General features: G+C 37.6%; 1 protein-coding gene and 1 pseudogene across 2 annotated transcripts in view; one reads left to right on the top strand and one right to left on the bottom strand.

Moving 5' to 3' along the window:
- Positions 1 to 943: 943 nt before the first annotated feature.
- On the top strand, positions 944 to 11,985 carry LOC149145662 (serine acetyltransferase 5-like; annotated as a pseudogene).
- A 3,547-nt stretch (positions 11,986 to 15,532) lies between these two features.
- LOC149145661 (uncharacterized) overlaps positions 15,533 to 19,004 on the bottom strand; it is a 44,161-nt gene continuing 40,689 nt past the window's right edge. Inside the window, exons 1-2 of one of the 2 annotated variants that reach the window (XM_089447785.1) lie at positions 16,404 to 17,896; positions 15,533 to 15,927 (exon numbers count right to left, since the gene is read on the bottom strand). In XM_089447785.1, the coding sequence (XP_089303911.1) occupies positions 15,662 to 15,927; positions 16,404 to 16,524 (387 nt within the window). In that variant the 5' untranslated portion in view covers positions 16,525 to 17,896 and the 3' untranslated portion in view covers positions 15,533 to 15,661. Of the gene's footprint in view, positions 15,928 to 16,403; positions 17,897 to 19,004 lie in introns of those variants that run through there. The other variant, XM_089447786.1, reaches the window with a different exon arrangement.

Raw genomic sequence — 19,004 nt, 5'->3', positions numbered from 1 at the left:
ATTTACATTCTCAAGAGATCTGATTTTTGCAATAAAATTAAGTTTGTACATATATGAACCCATTTGCCCCCTACACCAAAAAATACATCTTGATCCAACTATAACTCTCAACTCAAGAATGACCACAAATATTGCATTTCCAATGGCATGTCTCACCTTTGTGTTTTCATGATTTTGGTTGAGTTGAAGAGTCAGTGATTTGATAACATATAACAAAAGACATTTGATTGGATTAAACGTCCCTTTTGCATATTCTACCAATGACTTTGACGAGGTTGCAGTTGCACTGGGAGAAACACTAATTGCACTGCTGCCATGGGTTTCATTCATTATTGATGGGATTTCAAATTCAAGAGAGATTTCTGTTTGAAGACCATAATCACTATCACTATCAGTGTCATTGTGGTTGTTCATGTTGTTGTAATCAGCCATTTTACACTTGCAAGTCGTTGTTTTAATTTATTTAGCAAATTTTTATTTTTTTTTGTCTCGCAGGAAGAATTAATTAAAAAAAAAAAAAAATCTCATCATGTAAATTAAAATTTACAATGCAAATCTACTAGAATTAAGTTTTAATTATTATGATTTTAAAAATGAAACATAAAAAATTAAATTACAGCCACTGTTTTCATTAAAATTTAAATTAAAAATTTATTAAAATTTAAAACATTATGATTAAGCTAAAACATTACAAAATAGAATTAAAAAACTAAAAAATAAAACTTACAACACGTTCTGTTCACTGTCACAGCAAAAACAAAATTTAAAAACTACAGTTATTCAAACTTCAGTGTTTACTTGGAGGTTGATGGCACAGGTGAGCAGGTCGATGAGCCACAGCCACACAACGTCACGGCACAGAGGGGTCGATGGCACAAGTGAACAGGTCGACGGGCCATAGCCGCACAGCGTCACGGCATAGAGGGGTCGACGACAATGGCGAATGGCTAGGCAGCAACTAGAAGTCGACGACAAAGGAGGATGGCTGGGCAGCGACTGGAAGTCGTGGGCAAACGAACAGTGTGCAGGTTGCTAGCCGGAGCAACTGCAAAGTGACACTGGAGCAAATGGCGTCCACTCTCAAGTCTCAACAGACCAGTCTCGGCGGCAACAGGAGATTGGTTGGGCAGCGGCGTGGCTCAGCTCAACATATTCAGCGTTGAAATGAAAATGACTCATGAGTTTTAAGTTTTAACTTTCATTTTGATTTTATTCAACCTAGGTTTTAGACTTTTAGTTATTTAATATTTTTTGTTCTATTAAGTTTTATTTTTAAATATTTTTAATTGTTTTGATTTTTTAATTTTTTATTTGGTCTTATTAGACAAATTTAATTTGAAGGGGGATGCCCAAAAGCACCCTTTTTGAAGGGGATGCCCAGACGCACCCTTTTTGGGGAGTCTAGACTCCCACACTGGGGAAACACACCCCCTTGCATCTCCCCAAGACTCCCTAAAAAAGGTGCCTGGGGAAACGCACCCCCAAGAGACTCCTCATTCCGGGTGCAAGGGGTGCGTGCACCTAACCCTGGGGGACGCATCCCCGTGGAACACTGTAAAATTGTAGTGGTAGGCATAAATTGTCACCTATTTGGGTACATGTCAACAAAATTGCAGAGATATTACACTTTTACCGCCAATTCTTTCACGTTGCACACTTATTCTTTAGTGATAATTGGTTTTCACTTTTACAACCATTCTTTTCAAATAAACACCTTTCACATTTCACACCTATTCCGCAGTAATAATTAGTTTTCACTTTTACAACCATTCTTTTCGAATAAACACCTCATCTACAAAAAAAAATTGATGACGAGTCCAAAAAAGTGAGGCATTTTACTTCTTTATTGGAATTCTGCAAAATAACAACCACCTGTATGTTACTTTCATAATATTTTTGCGGCTTTTCCTCGTGGGTTTTATAGGAGGGCATCCTCGTTTTCTGCTATTATAGCAGTCCAATTCAAAAAGTGATCCAACCCTCAGGGTACAAGCATTGGGTCACATTGTAACCATGAGTGTATGCATATTGCAAACGGTTTATATTTTTAAAATATTTAGTTTATATTTGTAAAACTTGTTCAATGTTAACGATGCTGTAGTATTTCACGTAGTTTAAAAATAGAGTAAATTGACAGAAAAAATAATGGATTTTCCTACAAGATTTTGGTAAAATTTGGCAAATTTTTTTGGAAATCCCAAGTACAACTGTCAAGCTTCAAGATTTTTGATGCCCTGGGGTTTTTGAAGGTAATAAATCAATTTCCACCATCAAAAACAAGATTCAAGCACTTCTACCATCAAATTTTTTAAGGAAAAAAATCACCAGATTCTAGTCCCTAGGACAATTTACTCCATCAATAAACAACTTCATAGTATTTTAATCATATTATTTCTTGCGACTGAGAAAAACATTAAATAAAAAAATAAAGACAAACAAACAAAAGCACACAAACTTGAATGGTTGATATAGTCATAATACTAGTATTTTCAAAACTTGAATGGCTAATTTAGTCATAGCTGTTATAGATTGATTCCTACAGGAAAAGTCACTTTGATTTTATGCCAAGGTTTCCTTTATGTGGCCATAAGTTACATTCAAGTTTTGGTTATATGTTTTTTTAACAATAACAGTTAGATTTTTGTATTAAAAAGAGTTTTGGCTAAACTGAACAGCGGAATAATACAAAAAGTTTAAATTGTTGTAATAGAAGAAAACTGTTAAAATTTGCAACTAGGGCCAAACTCCATGTGGGTCATCTTATTTATGGCAGCTAATATTTTTCTTGGATCCCTCTCAACGAGAGGTGTAGGATTGATCTAAAGATCATCCGATTCTGATAAGTATTCATGGAGTTTTGAATTTATTTGCATTATAAAGCAATTCGTCAAAGTCGGCCAGCAACCAAATAAACCCCACGTGCTCAACGTTTTAGTATAAATAGAGGTGGCCTTCAAGTCATTTCAACACACTTGGGATCTCTTCATTTCTCTACTTGTCTTTGGGTATTAGTAGGAGGAGAAATCCTAAGGAATAACATTGCCGTGATCCAAATGACAGAAAGCCGGAACTGCCGGAAAAGCTAGCACTGCCAGAAAAGTCGGAACTGCCGGGAACAACCGGAACTGCCAAAACTGCCAGGAAAAGCCGAAGCTGCTAGAACTGCAAAGAACTACCGAAACAGCTAGAGCGTCTGTCTCCGAAGGAGAGAAACATGCAAGGGACAACTAACTAACATTGGGACAGTTGTATGGTACTTAGCAGCAAATACACCAAGCATGCAATGTTACAGCGAGCATGCAAGGGACAACTAGCATGCAACAACAAGCATGCTAAGGACAACAAGCAAGCAAGGTGCAGGCAACACATAGGTCAGGATGGCAACATGGTGCAACAATGGCACATAATGCAGTGCAGTGATGGTTACAGTTATGATTAATGAAGCGTGATGAGATGCAGCATAGTGATGATGGGTGCAGCATGGTGCAAGTGCAGCATGATGACGAAATGCAGCACAACGATAGGTGAAGGAGTCAACTTGGAGAATTAGTTGAAGCAGCTTGTCTCAACTGATCTCATGTATCATCTTCTTAGAGATGATCTATGCTCTTATTTAGATAAGTCAAATTGTTGACTTCTGTTGTAAACGTACTATCTCTCTCTCTCTACTGAATTATTGAAGAACATATAAGAAGAATTGATCAAGGGTTTCCCCACATTAGGGTTTGTCCCTGGCTAGCGCCACGTCTTGTGTCCTCTTGTCTTGGCTTGTCTTCTGCGATTTATGTTTATGTTCTATCTGCAGTTTACTTTAATGTTGATGTGATTGCTAATCTGGAAAAGATATGGAGCTAACTGTGAAAATTGAAATAAATTGCTCTAGGCATAGAACATACCTAAAATTAACATGGTATCAGAGCTGAGGTGAAGACAATGCCCAAGCAAGAGTGAAAGAGCAATCATCGAAGACAATTGGGAAAGGACAAAAGGATCAGTGGATTCCTCATCCCTCTTCTAATTCACCAAGGGTGAAGTCGAAAAGAGAATATTATCAGAATGGCGCAGCGGAATATGGCATACCTAAAGATCACTTCATTGGAAGACCGGATCTCAGAGTGGAAGAAAAGGCAGATAACTAGTTCGGCCATTATTCGAAGGAGTGTCCGAATGGCAAGGACACATCACTTGATGATGATAACAATCATTCCAGGAAGATCTTCAATGATCAAAGGAATGACAAGTAATGCAGGTCATCAAGGAACTGACCGACTCTTCATAGAAAGCAAGGAACCCCAAGTATGAAGAATCAAATGTTGTTTCTGATAAGATAAAGAAGTGTTATCTTGTATTGGCCCTCTCCTTTAGATTCTTTGGAAATCTGGCTTATAGATTGTAGTGCTTCAAGGCACTTCATCAGATAGATGGGTGCACTCTCTAATTTGGTAGAGATTGAAACAATCGTGGGATATACTTGGAGCCGATGCCACCTATCCCAGAAAGGGTGTAGGGAATGTTAACTCTCAATCAATGTTTTACAACTCGGACTCGGACTCGGACTCGGCCGAGGATCGACTCCGACTCGGACTCGGACTCGGTAATGACTCGGCCGGCTCGATTTCAATGACTCGGTCGTTGTAAAAAATACATTAAATATTTATTTTTTTTATAAAAAAACATAATTTCTCTAAAAAATACATTAATTTCTATAATTTTTATAAAAATACATTAAATAAGCATCATTTCTCTATGTATAACTAAAATCAATAAATTTACTGTTATCTGACCAGTTAGATGACCCTAGAAAGTAGTACAGCAACTTCAGTTGTAAGGAAGGAAGAGAAGTTTCAGTCTCATTAATGCTTGGGCTTCTGCTAACCAGGAAGTCAAATTCCAATCTCCTTTTGTGGAAGCTTTCAAAAACAACTGATCAACCACACTACCATGAAGGAATATTCATCAACTAAATGGTGTCTCTAGTTCATGAAAATTGAATGAAAGGCAGGAATTCTGTTTCAATGAACTTTATAAAGTACACTATCAAGAAACATCCAATCAAATGAATTTGATGGTTCATAATTTTAAAATGCATCCATTCTTTACTTGTATACACTATTTCCCTTGTACCATATGTTAATCTGAAGCATCTCTTAGCATGTTCAAAGAATGAGTGTATTTAACAGACAAGCTGCTTTTGTCTCAGCGAGTCAGCATTTAGGCTATCAATGGATTTGCTGGCATATGTTACCTCCCAGTACTAGCCATAATTATGGGTCAACCTTATGTAATTTAAGGCTCCAGGAACTCATTACTATGACAGAATGTTCATGGGGCCTCCATTCTCAGCATTACCTCTATTTGTGCTCTCTCTGAGTTGCGAGAAATGTATCAAATCTTTAATTTCATCCAATGAAGCTAAGACTTTAAAGTTTATATATATCTCTGGAAAGGCTTTAAGCAACGACAATAAAGCTATACAACCTCCATGTTTTTCAAGCACTAAAATGGATTGAGAATAGAGGATGATCCCCACCTCAACTGGCATTTCCTCAGCTAAACACAATACCGTTTATAGTTGACTCGGACTTGGACCCGGCCGGGTTGACCGAGTCAGCTATGACTCGACCGAGTCATTGGCTGACTCAGCCGAGTCATAGCTGACTCGGCCAGCCGAACCGGGTCATGGGCCGGGTCAAAAAAATTTGCAATGAAACGGATTGAAACGGCCGTTTCCGTTTCGGTTCGGCCGTTTTGTAAAACACTGCTGTCAATTGAATAAGGGTAACTCGATTCATTTACAGAATCTCTTTTATGTACCTGATTGCAAGAAGAACCTGGTGTCCATCTCGGAAATGGATATCAAAGGTTTTAGGGTGGCATTCATCAATGGAAAGGTACGTGTTAAAAATATATAATTTTCAAAGATGCTTTTTCTCATGGGTTCAGGGTTGGCAATTTGTATCAAGTTGCAGGATGGTCCATTATGGATCATGTCAATTGACATATCGCATCTATAACACCGGAGGTCTACATATGGGGCCCTACCTGATGTGAGTCAAATGGTGATAGGGATGTCTGAATTCAAGTAAAGCATGAAGGTACATTTCTGAGATGTACCAAAGGAAAATCTTATAAGGGGACCATTCCCCTCATGCAGCATGTCCACAAGTTTGGAACAACCCAACGAGTTTGAGATTCATGATTGGGAATCTCACGTATATAGATGGAAAAAAGCCATCTATGGCTTGAAGCAAAACACCCCGAGCATAGTATGAGAGGATTGATAAATGTCTGATGAAGCCGAGATTCACTAGGAGTGAAACCGATCCAAATCACTACCCGAAGGTTGTGGATGATAGACCTCTCATATTGGCACCTTATGAGGACGACCTATTTCTGACAAGTGCAGACCCTCTCATTTGCAGTAGTAAGAGGGAGTTGGATTCCAGATGTGGAATGATAAACTACAAGCTTGTAACTACCTTGAGGATCTTAACTTTCAAAAGTTATATGGTAGTGATGTCAAACCAGATTTTGGAAATGCCTCTAAGTTTCATAAACTCATTCGCGTTGATGTTCTTGGTGAACTTCCGTCCAGACATGTTTTGCAGTTAGCATGGTGAGCTCATATTTTGTTGAGCCTCACTGGGTTCGTGCCAAGAATCTTCTGAGATATCTTCGGGGCACAGTGTCTCATGGATTGAGATACACTGCTGGAAATATGAAACTGCATGATTATTCGAACGCTGACGGGGCAGGCAGTGTGGAGGATCACTAGAGCACTTCTCAATGTTGGTTCTCTTTGGATTCTGCTTCGATATCATGGATAAGCAAGAAGCAGAAGTCGATTGCTATAAGCACCGCCGAGACCGGATACATAGCTACGAGTATGATCTCGTGTGAAGCTGCATGGTTGCAGAAGCTCTTAAGTGAGTTGTTTGTACACATGATGAATACCATTGTGATTCTCTGTGCAATGGAGCCTCCTTGCTCATAGACTTACCATATCGCAGATAAGGCAGTATCTGATGTACAGGTCGTAGACATTGTGTCAAAGCCCCGGGGAAAGGTCAAATTTGTGACTTTCCCAAACGACTTGGAATCGTTGAGAGACCTCCTTATTACGGTCCTGCATGTTGCATTCATTGAACTCTGGGAGCTCTAGGGGGCTTGGGGTACTTACTGGAGCAACATATGACCACAGGGCGACTCACCCTCCCTTGGTGGTGCGCTATGAACAGGATGATTAGTTCTTTTGTGGGTCGAGATGATTAGTCCTCCCGTGGCAACTGTGGAACAAGATGATTAGCTCTCATGTGGGTCGGGATGATTAGTTCTCCCGTGGCAACTGTGGAACAGGATGATTAGTTCTCCTGTAGGCCAGGATGATTTGTTCTCCGTGGCGACTGTGGAACAGAATGATTAGTTCTTCGTGGCATCCACTGACATGATGATTTGTTCTCCTGTGGACAGGATGATTAGTTCTCATGTCGAGGCATCCTACCCATGTAGTCTGGGACTCACGGGAAGTACCTCTCATCTGATCAATGAGCAGGGAAATGAGGATAGGGACCATAGTAGTACTATCGATGGATGCATCGTTGTATCTACCGTACTCCCTATGCTAGGATGACCTCCATTGATCTGGGATCAGTATGAGTGGTTTGAAACACTCTCTTGTGACATTGATCTGGGATCACCGAAACTGATCTGGAATCAGTATGAGTGGTTTGAGACACTCTCTTGTGACATTGATATGGGATCAATGTAACTGATCTGGGATCAGTATGAGTGATTTGAGACTTTCTTGTGACATTGATCTGGGATCAGTATGAATGGTTTGAGACACTCTCTTGTGATATCGATCTGGGATCAATAAAACTGACTTTGGGTCAATAAGAGTGATATGACACACTCTCTTCAAATGAAACTGACTTCGGGTCAGTAGAGAATGGTATGAGACATTCTCGATCAATTCTTCTTCTTCATGGTTCAGCAGAGCAGCGCAGTGCAGGGCACTGATGGCAAAGATAGTACAATGGAACATATGGATCAACGGATGGAGTTCTCCCTAGTTAAGAGGGAGCGTTAAAATTGGCAACTAGGGCCAAACTCCATGTGGGTCATCTTATTTATGGCAGTTGATATTTTTCTTGGATCCCTCTCATCGAGAGGTGTAGGATTGATCTAAGATCATCCGATTCCGATAAGTATTCATGGAGTTATGAATTTATTTGTGTTATAAGACAATTTGTCAAGGTCGGCCAGCGACCAAGTAAACCCCACATGTGCTCAATGTTTTAGTATAAATAGAGGTGGCCTTCAAGTCATTTCAACACACTTGGGATCTCTTCCTCTCTCTACTTGTCTTTGGGTTTTAGTAGGAGGAGAGATCCTAAGGAATAAAGTTGCCCTGATCCATAGCGCAGAAAGCCGAAACTGCCAGAAAATCCAAAACTGCCAGAAAAGCCGAAACTGCCAGAACTGCCGAAAAAGCCGGAACTGCTGGAACTGCCGGAACTACCAAGAACAACCGGAATTGCTAGAACTGTCGAAACAGTGAGAGCATCTGTCTCCGAAAGAGAGCAGCATGCAAGGGACAACGAACTAACATTGGGACAGTTGTATGGTACTTAGCAACAAATACACCAAGCATGCAATGTTACAGCTAGCATGCAAAGGACAACTAGCATGCAACAACAAGCATGCTAATGACAACTAGCATGCAAGGTGCAACCAACACATAGGCCAGGATGGCAACATGGTGCAGCAATGGCACATAATGCAGTATAGTGATGGGTACAGTCATGATTAATGAAGCGTGATGAGATGCAGCATAGTGATGATGAGCGCAGCATGGTGCAAGTGCGGCGTGATGATGAAATGCAGCACAACGATAGATGAAAGAGTCACTTTGGAGAATTAGGTGAAGCAGCATGTCTTCAACTGATCTCATGTATCATCTTCTTAGAGATAATCTATGCTCTTATCTAGATAAGTCAAAGTGTTGACTTCATATTGTAAACGTACTATCTCTCTCTTTCTTTGTTGAACTATTGAAGAACATATAAGAAGAATTGATCAAGGGTTTCCCACATTGGGGTTTGTCCCTGGCTAGTGCCACATCTTGTCTTCTTGTCTTGGCTTATCTTCTGCGATTTATGTTTATGTTCTATCTGCAGTTTACTTTAATGCTGATGTGATAGCTAATCTGGAAAAGATATGGAGCTAACTGTGAAAATTGAAATAAATTACTCTAAACATAGAGCATACCTAAAATTAACATAAACCCCAACACACAAGTGGCTTTTTGCAGAATTCCAATAAAGAGAAGTAAAATACTCACCTTTTAGACTCTTCTCATCAATTATTTCCACAGAAGTGGGGCATACCTGGTTGTAAAAGTGGAACCAATTATCCCTGCAGAATAGGTGTTTATTAGAAACTTTAAAGAAATTGTTATAACTGGAAAATCTCTGCAAATGTCATCAACAAGACCATTATAATAAATTGGTGGCAGCTTATGCCTAGCAACTACAATTTGGAAGCCAGATAAGCATGCATCTGGGGATTGAAGTTATAGAATAAATCAAACGCCACCAACAACATAAATGTTGTCACCATTGCTTGCATAGCGTCATCCACTAATAAGATAAAAGGAAATTAAAAACCACTATACAGCGAGAAGTGCCCACTGACAAAAAGAGGCATAACAGATTCCAAACTATTCGAACAGGGCATACTCTAATCTACTGCATACGATCCTTCCACCTCAATTGTCAAGGAGCTTATTGATTACATTGATTAAATACATGTATGGAAGAATTTTGGCTGCATTGTTTCAAATATATTTGTTTATTTCATCTACAGCATAATTTAAAGGCATACATGGATTGGTGAATGGCTAATGGTTGACAGTGAAATAATTGAGCAATCAGTCATTTTTAATTTGGACAGAATTTTGATGTTTGATATATTAAATTTCTCAAGTAGCTGCCAATGATATGGTAGATGCGTCCTGCATCTGATCTAGGGGCAGTTGGTCAAAAGAGCTAAAAGAGCTGACAGATCTTCCTAAGAAGCATATATCAGAAAGTTGAAATTTTAATAGTAAGGCATAGGAAGAGGATTCCTTTTCAACCAAACAAAAAGGCTACCAAAAATGAAATATATTTCTACAGTTAGAAATGCAAAATGAAAAGAAAAATTGAAGAGCTGACAGATCTTCCTAAGAAGCATATATCAGAAAGTTGAAATTTTAGTAGCAAGGCATAGGAAGAGGATTCCTTTTCAACCAAACAACAAGGCTACAAAAAATGAAAGATATTTCTACAGTCAGAAATGCAAAATGAAAAGAGAAATTGAAGAGCTGACAGATCTTCCTAAGAAGCATATATCAGAAAGTTGAAATTTTAATAGCAAGGTATAGGAAGAGGATTCCTTACAGATATTCCTAAGGAGCATATACCAGAAAGTTGAAATTTTAATAGCAAGGCATACGAAGAGGATTCCTTTTCAACCAAACAAAAAGGCTACCAAAAATGAAAGATATTTATACAGTTAGAAATGCATAATGTACAGAGAAATTGAAGTGTTTAGTTTCAGACACGATAACATGTTGAAAATAGAGAGGAGAGGAAGAAAATATGCATAATCCAACGCAAATGAAAAGTCAAAAGATAGATAAAGAGTGGTTAATTTTGTTTTTTCTTCCATGTTTCAAGAGGTCATGCTAAAAATTAGAATGCTTTTCACAATTATTTTACCTAAAGACATGAAAAACATTGGATGAGGAGTATCATTTCTTGCATCAAGTTTACTGCCTAGCTTGAAGTTTGGGTAGATAAAATGCAGTCTGAATGATATAAAAGAAACTTCAAAGATAGGGTTAGATGTGTGGTTGTCACTCTTCTGAAATCAAGAGTAGATTTTGAATGTCTTATGTTCTTATATGACACATAGGGAAGCAATTAATCTGAAAGGAAAATATCACAAAGCTTGTCAAATAAAATGATGAGAAGGATGCTTTTGAACAACCAAGCATCATAAAGCATAATTGCTTAGATGTTATGGACATCATGCTTTGCAAGCTAGGGAGCCTTCTATCTTCCCTTATGGAACTCATGTCTTTGATTTGATGTGATTGTCAGAGCATGGACAGTCATATAAATGTGTTATGACAACCATCTGAAGCCTCTCTGTGAGTGATCATTATTCTCTAGCCTAAGATGCAAGCTATCTGTACAAGACACTTTGAGTTCACTGGACAATGAAATATGCAGTCACTACTAACATTTCACCTAGGCAACAAGCTGTCGAACCCCATCCTTTCCAGCAAATCAACAAGCTCCTCTACAAAATCTGGTTGTGGATGTCTTCATGGAGGACTCTGAAATCCTTGATGCAACTCGAGCCAACTTGAGGGAGGTGAGAGAAAAGTACCACACCTGCATCTACTATTGCCACTGTATGCTCGATTTCAAGGGTTTCCTCACCTGCCAGGTGCAACAAGTGTAGAACAAGTTGTGGTTTTAGTGTTGAATATTGCATGCCCTAGCGATCCAGAGTAGGATCTCTGAGGTGTAGCGATCCAGAGCAGGATCTCTGAGGTGTTCGGCATGGACATCCATCCCACAGCCAAAATATGGAAAGGGGTCCTATTTACTACAACATCAGAATCATTATTGGCGAGATGGCAAGCATCAGTAACAATGTTTCAATCCTTCACCACATTACTCTTAGAGGCACAGGTACCAAGGGGGTAATTTTCTTCCTAAGATTGGAAATGGTGTTCTCATCCATCCACACAAGGGCATGATTATGGGCAACATCAAAATTAGGGAAGTCTCCAATCTATTATTTTAATTGATGTTCCACTGCACAGACCTACTAGTTGGTCACAAGCTCAATCCCACTACATTGACAGAGATTCCCGGCGAGACTATGGATCATATCTCCGTTGGTGAGTGGTTTGATTATGTTATTTAGGATTACACATGCTTTGGTATGGCATTAATATCATTGAAACATGTACTTTTGTAAGTTGGAACATCTGAAAGGCTAGAATGTACAAGGAATAGTGAATTGTTAGTGGATTGAGTAATTAGATAGAATGCAAGACAAAAAGTATGAGAAAATCATGGCAAGTGTGTATAAATCTGTACATCTCACCAAACTACTTTTGCAAAATGCTTTCAACAGCACTCCTTTCTTGTTTCAAATCTCTTGTTACATATAAGACATTCTCTTATGAACCTTATGTATTTATTTGACATCTCAAACCCTCTAATTAGTTCATTTGAATTCTGCCACATCAATCCCTTCTGTCAGTCTCAATAATCATAGTGAACCCATACTCTAACTATGATGATCTCTTCGTAAATTTTAATGCCCTATTTCAAAACCCCATTTTTGGCACAAGGTTAAACTACACCCACGAAAGTGACCTCATTGGGTAAACTATTGATCTTGGCATCTAGGGAAACAACACAAACCAAAGCCTCTTCAGCATTCATATTCTTGGCATAAGCCACAATCATCAGGATCCACGAGCAATGGATTTCCTCAAACAACTTGCAAGCTTCATCCAGGGTTTTGCACTTGGCATACACGTTTATTAATCTGGTTCATGTGGGTATGGACCAATTTTCCCTCTAAGGGGTGTCCCCGTTGTTCATGTATCCCTCTAACAAAGACACATAGGCAGACAAATATATACAACTCCACATGTTCCTTCAGCATGTTTAGATTAATCATTTCATACGTAATGTTTATTTAGTGTATTACATTTTAACTCATCTCCTTTCAATGGCACTGTTTGGATATGACTTAGATTAAGGCAAAGGAGATGACACACATACCATCACAATTACTCTAATTATCTTGTTAGCAGACACTAACAAACTACATAAGTTTATTGCCGCTGCTATGCAGGACTTATTATCCTTATCAGCCTGTTCTTAATATGTATGTTGCCGCCAACTTACGTTTTTCTGGTTACATAATGATTGATGGAAAAAGAGTTCACTTAACTTCTAACCACCAAAATGACTCTATTAATCTTTGCCGTAGCACCCCAATATCCAGTTCATTCAGCACCACCAATTGTGCCAACTTTCCCACTGCTCTACAGTGAAACTTACGATGCCCCTGTGCACACTAAATAACTTGAAACTGAGTAAACCCAAGAGCCAAAACTGTTCACATCTCTACAATTACAATTATTGCAAACTAAGCAAAGCCCTCAGAATCACTTGGCCTGTTCATTGGAATCCACTTCTCAAAATTGTTGAACATGTAACAAGCCTCATCAGCTCCACTACAAGCAGGGCTACCCACAAACAACTGACTTGTTTCTGATGGAGGAAATACAGATGTTTGAATGCAGCAACGCTACGCACAACTTGAGACATCACTAATACTATTCATAGTCTTCAATCTGCTCCAAACCCCTATACTGGATCGCATACTTCTGGTCAATCCTCTTGAATCGGCCACTATGAAACATCTAGTGTACCTGCTTATCACAAGTGCAAATTCCATCCACAAACATACCCTGAGGTTTTGCTCTTGGTTCAAGGGACACAAATTCTCCCACTACTTTCACCCTGAGGTTTTTCTCTTTGGTTCAAGGGAGGCAAATTCTCCCACTTCTTTCAGCATTAGTCTAATGAGGTGACGTTTTGGCCCTTTTTTTATGCAGATTTTCAGGTCAATTTTACATAAAATTCAGTCAGAAATTGGGAAAATGGTAGTTTTAAGTTGTTTTTACATAATTCAAGTGACCCATAGGTCTTCCAGGATGCTGACCAAATTTCTGCATTCAAAAATACAATTTGAATAATGGAACCTTGCAATCTCACCAAATATCATATAGCCAAATTCCAGTGAAAAAGCCAAAAATGTCACCTTATTAGACTACGCCCTTCTCTTATTCCACATCGTAAGTCGTTCCAGCCTGCCACGAAAGGCCACTTACAAGCTCACTGATATTGCTCTGCATTTTGCTGTTGTGAATCTATCAAATTAAATATGATCTAAAACTGAATTAGGTGTTACCTCAATGGCAGTCCGGTCATTGTGCTCTGCCATAAGCGGGAAATTTAAGATTCAAAATCCCGCCACTAAGTTCGCAGATCCACATCTATGGAAGCTAGCTGGTTATAGAGAAGACAAAAGTGGAACTTTCTGCATGTGAACATAGGCATGTGGTTAATGTCGTTTGAGTAACAATGGCCAAGGAAAGATGAAATGACGGCAATAGGAGGAGAAGTACTAAAAAATGGAGAAATCATAGACCGTTTAGACTGCTCCAAATTTGAATAAATATTGCATCCATTATTGAATGAATAATGTGTCATTACCTTTGCAACTATCCAGTTGAGGAAAAACAAAATTTCAAAATGAAGCGATAATGAAGTATCAAGTCCATTAGGCTTGTCAGTTTACAAGGCAAAAAAGAGCAACATTTGATGTCCAAGTCAAATTAAATTTCCGTGGGAGCCTGGCAGCATTTGCAACTTGAACACTCATTCAAGTTAATCTGTTGAAAAGTTTGAACAGAAGGAATTCCAAGAATGAGACAAGTCAATATATTGGAAATTTATTCGATTTTCATGGGAATCTGGTAAATATCATTATGCTTGTTTGGACTCTATATGAGTTAGGACATAATCTTGTTGGGTGCCACTCAGTCTAATAGCGCACCTCTCAGTTTAATGATTTTCTATTAAAGCATTCTGCCGAAATAACAAAAATCCCTATGGTGCATTGTTTTCTTTCTTTGAAAAGAAGTCCATGGGATTTGACCATGAACTCATCTAAAAGGGAGACACCTTTACCAATTCACCTAAACCATGTTAGCCAAAAATATTATACATCCTTTCTCCTCAATATAACTCTGGTAGCTTTCACTTCATCAAAATGTGGTAGCTTAGTATCAAGTGTGTGTTGCAGATGGGTGGTGGTAGCTTAGTATCAAGTGTGTGTTGCAGATGGGTGGTAAGTATTTTGAATAATTTAACCAAATGGGCTTTCCACTAATCCAAACCAATTTACCAATGAAATTGCGCCCCAAGCACTTCAAAAAATAAGGGTGAGCAACCAAATCACAGGCATATACAAAAACATTTTAAGTATTTCAAATCCAATTATAGGATGGCTTTGGTAGATGGCATGCAAGGAAAAAAACTCCCTAGAATGTTTTCTGTTGAAACCAGTCAGCTTGTAAATGCAAGACTCTAATTCCTGAGATAGTATAAACATCTTTATCACTTTATAAAAATAAAATTAAGCTATCAAAAGGAAAAACATATTCATGGGTGGAAATAATGCACACAACTATTCCATGTAATGAACAGCTAGTTTAGCAGAAATCTAATAATACCTACCAATTTAGCATATTTATAGGTTAACTTTGCATCTATCCATGTTAATTTAAATTTATTAAACATGACCAAAACTCTAAAAAGGGCCCAGCAACCCCAGCCCAGCTAACAACGCCAACAAAGATCAACATAAGAACTCCAAGCAACCATGCGAGGTTAAGCAAATTTGAGTTATAAATCCATTATAGAGTTACATATCATCTGCATCTTTACAATGAAGAAAATCACCTTTAATTCAAGTCCACATGAATCTATGAGGGCCAGAGCCGCCATCCAAGTCAAGAGATTCGAACTTCGCGCTGCAATGCGGCTATGCGTTCAACATCGGTGTCTTCTCTGAAGCACCTTCCTTTGTTCTTCTTAGTGCCGCCATCACCAAGTTGGGAAGTGCCCCTCATTATGGTACAATTCAATTTGGGTGCAGAAGTGTGAACGACGTCCACATTGCCATCATCCATCGCTGTATCATCATCCATCAGATCATCTTCTTCAGGCTCGAAAAGCAAAACGTCAACCACTGCGCCAACCATTTTACTGTGCATTTCTACAAAACCATTGAAATTTGCCCAGGGCTATGAATATACACAGCAAACGCACGATACATGTCTACACGGTTTATAGGGCTACAAAACAAATAAACGCAAGGTATAGATCTGAGAAAAACCCATTACAGAGATGAGTTGTCTTCGTACAAGAAATTGCCAAAGAGACTGTAGGAGTTCATAACACAGATCCAAAGAGTTCCTAAATCTGGATGCTACTGACAAAGCAATGCAAGGTGGAAAAACATCTATAAAGGCGTATTCTAACGAGGCGTCATTGTTGCCTAGAAAACAATGGAAATTTCAGTAAGATTTTGATAAAATCTAGTAGGAAATTTTGGAAATCTGGTTACATTGCTTTGGGTGCTCCAAGGGATTTTAGTGGTGCTGAATCCATTCCCACTATCAAAAACACAATTCAAAAATTCGAACACTCTTACTGTCAAATATTTTGGGAAAAAAGTGGCCAGATTCTTACGATTTTTGCTATCCAGCGGAAATTTACACCTCGGTAGACAACGCCCATTTATAAATGCAATCAAACAATGCCCGTGTTTGCTCCAACTGTCACATAGCACGTGAGGAAGAGTAGAGAGCATCAGAACAGAGACGCCTTCAGAAGAGAGCTCGAAAAACAAAGAGGGTCAGAGACCACTGCCACTTAATAAACCGAGCAATTTAGAAATTTGTGTCTCACGAGCTGATACCATGCTTAAAAACAAAGAGCACTAACCAGTATCATTGAGCTTGAACTGCATATAAACGAAACAGGACAACCAAAGAAATGGAACCAATAAGATGAAAAGATGAAATCTATATATTTGTTGTTTAAATTTATAGGTGTTGTCTATTGAGGTGGCAAATTTGTCTCGATAGCGAAAAATTGCTGAAATTCGGCCATTTTTTTCTCAACAAATTTGATAGGAGTGCTTGAATCTTGTTTTTGATAGTAGAAATGGATTCAGCACTATCAAAAACCCCTGGGGCACCCAAAATCTTGAAACATGACAGCTGTAACTCAGAATTTTCCAAAATTTCTGCATGATTTTATCAAAATCTTGCCAGAAATTCCATTGTATAATTAAATCACATGGAGATGGATGGGTAATAATTATAAAGATTGAGATGATTTAACTCCACTTTATAAATAAAGTATAAATTAAATATATACACATTTAAATATATTTTATTCCACTATGTTTCAAAGGTTCGCAAACCCTGGGGTAGGGTTCTCGAACCCGTCTCGAGTTCTCGTCCCCAAGTACCGGGTTCACATACGTGTTCTTCTAAAACACACCCAAAAGAACCAGGTTCTCCAAGTAAGCACCGGGTTCTTCGCAACCAAAATTTGGGATCTTTTGTCTAATTGGGTCAGCCGAACCCCGACAAGTGCAGGGAACCCCAAAATCGAGAACATTAGGGTCAATTTTTTTAAACTAATTTGGTTTTAATTATTTTCAACCTCGGTCTTTTTACTTCTCTTTTTGTAATTTCGACCTACAAATGGCCATTGTAGATTCATTGTGTAGGCCGAATGTCATCACTATTGTAGCTATGTTAAGTTCATTACTATTGTGGCTATGTAGCTAGAGAGCATGCTGACTAAACATCTAAGTAATGCTGATGGCATGGCTTGAAGCCATTGTTCACTATTTTGAAATTTCCTAGTTCATGTTTCCTAGGCAAATTTTGAATGTCGTATGGCATTGAACATATATCATGATTCTTATTAATATGTAAATTTCAATTTGCACTTTATATCAAACTAGAAATTTTGAAATTTCGATGTGAATGTTGAATATTCAATGATGTGCATGTTTAAATCTTTAAAGTTTAAATCATAAATATTTTATTTTTATTGTTTAAAGTTGGAAAATATACAAATATATATATATATATATACCCCCGACAAACCCACGCACCCGATTTCAAAAAGTGACATAACCATCCCCGTACCCACATTTCTTGGCAACATAGTTACTCCATGTTTTTTTGTGTAAATAAGTTTTATTACAATTTTATGGGCCAATACTATGACTTAATAATACCACATATCCAAAAAAAACCATAACTCATTTTTCTATCACACATTTTCATGACTTTTTCCATTAATCAAATTAATATGGGCATCAATCCATGATAAACATCAAAATATTTCATAATACATCACACATGGTCGATATTAATAAAAATCATAAAAATTAATTAAATTATAACTTTATTTTGACTTTGTCAAAAAAAAAAACCTTATTATTATTATTATTTCAAATCTCTTTTCACTCTAAAAAGGGTCTCCTTTCACTCTAAAAAAAAGTTTGCATCCCAAGAGATCCCTTTTTACTTTAAAAGAAATTTACATCTCAAGAGATTTTATCCCTATGCTTATAGTAGATTCGAAATTAAGTTGATTAAAATAAAAAATAAAATAAAATAATTATTAATTATAATTATGAATAACAAATTTCATCAACTTACATAAAACTAAAAACAAAATAAAAAAACATAAAATTAAGAATTACATTTATAATTATAATTAATAATTCATCTGAACTCTAGATCTATCAAGCCCCCAAAAGGATCAAATCTCTTGAAATGCAAACATTTTCTAGAGTGAAAAGGAATTTAACATGCAACAAAATTCTTAACCTTGGAGATTCTTAACATCTAAATAGACTTTAATACTAAGTTGCACTGAAACAAATACAGATACGGGGTTTGAAACAGATACAACAAATTTTCAGAAAATCTAGATATGATACAGCAAGGAAACGATATATATATATATATATATATAAAATTCATATTATCATTCATCTTTTAGTCTTTAGAATCTAGATTCTATATTTAAAAATAGATAATCATCATCATGAATTCAACGTAAACAAATCATCATCTTCATCAATTCAATATAAACATTGTCATCATCATCATCAATGATTATTATAACATTCAAGTTGGCACCTTTGATTGAAATGTCAATACCCACTCACAGTTGAAAGGAATATGAGATTGTTTTTAGAGTCACTCATACTTCATGAAATTATAAATTTTTCTAATGAATTTGACAACACTAACACAG

Source organism: Pinus tabuliformis, chromosome X, assembly GCF_031772625.1.
Source record: "Pinus tabuliformis cultivar Carrire ecotype Pingquan chromosome X, CPIR1, whole genome shotgun sequence".
Lineage (NCBI taxonomy): Eukaryota > Viridiplantae > Streptophyta > Pinopsida > Pinales > Pinaceae > Pinus > Pinus tabuliformis.
This window is presented reverse-complemented; position numbering and strand designations above follow the sequence as displayed.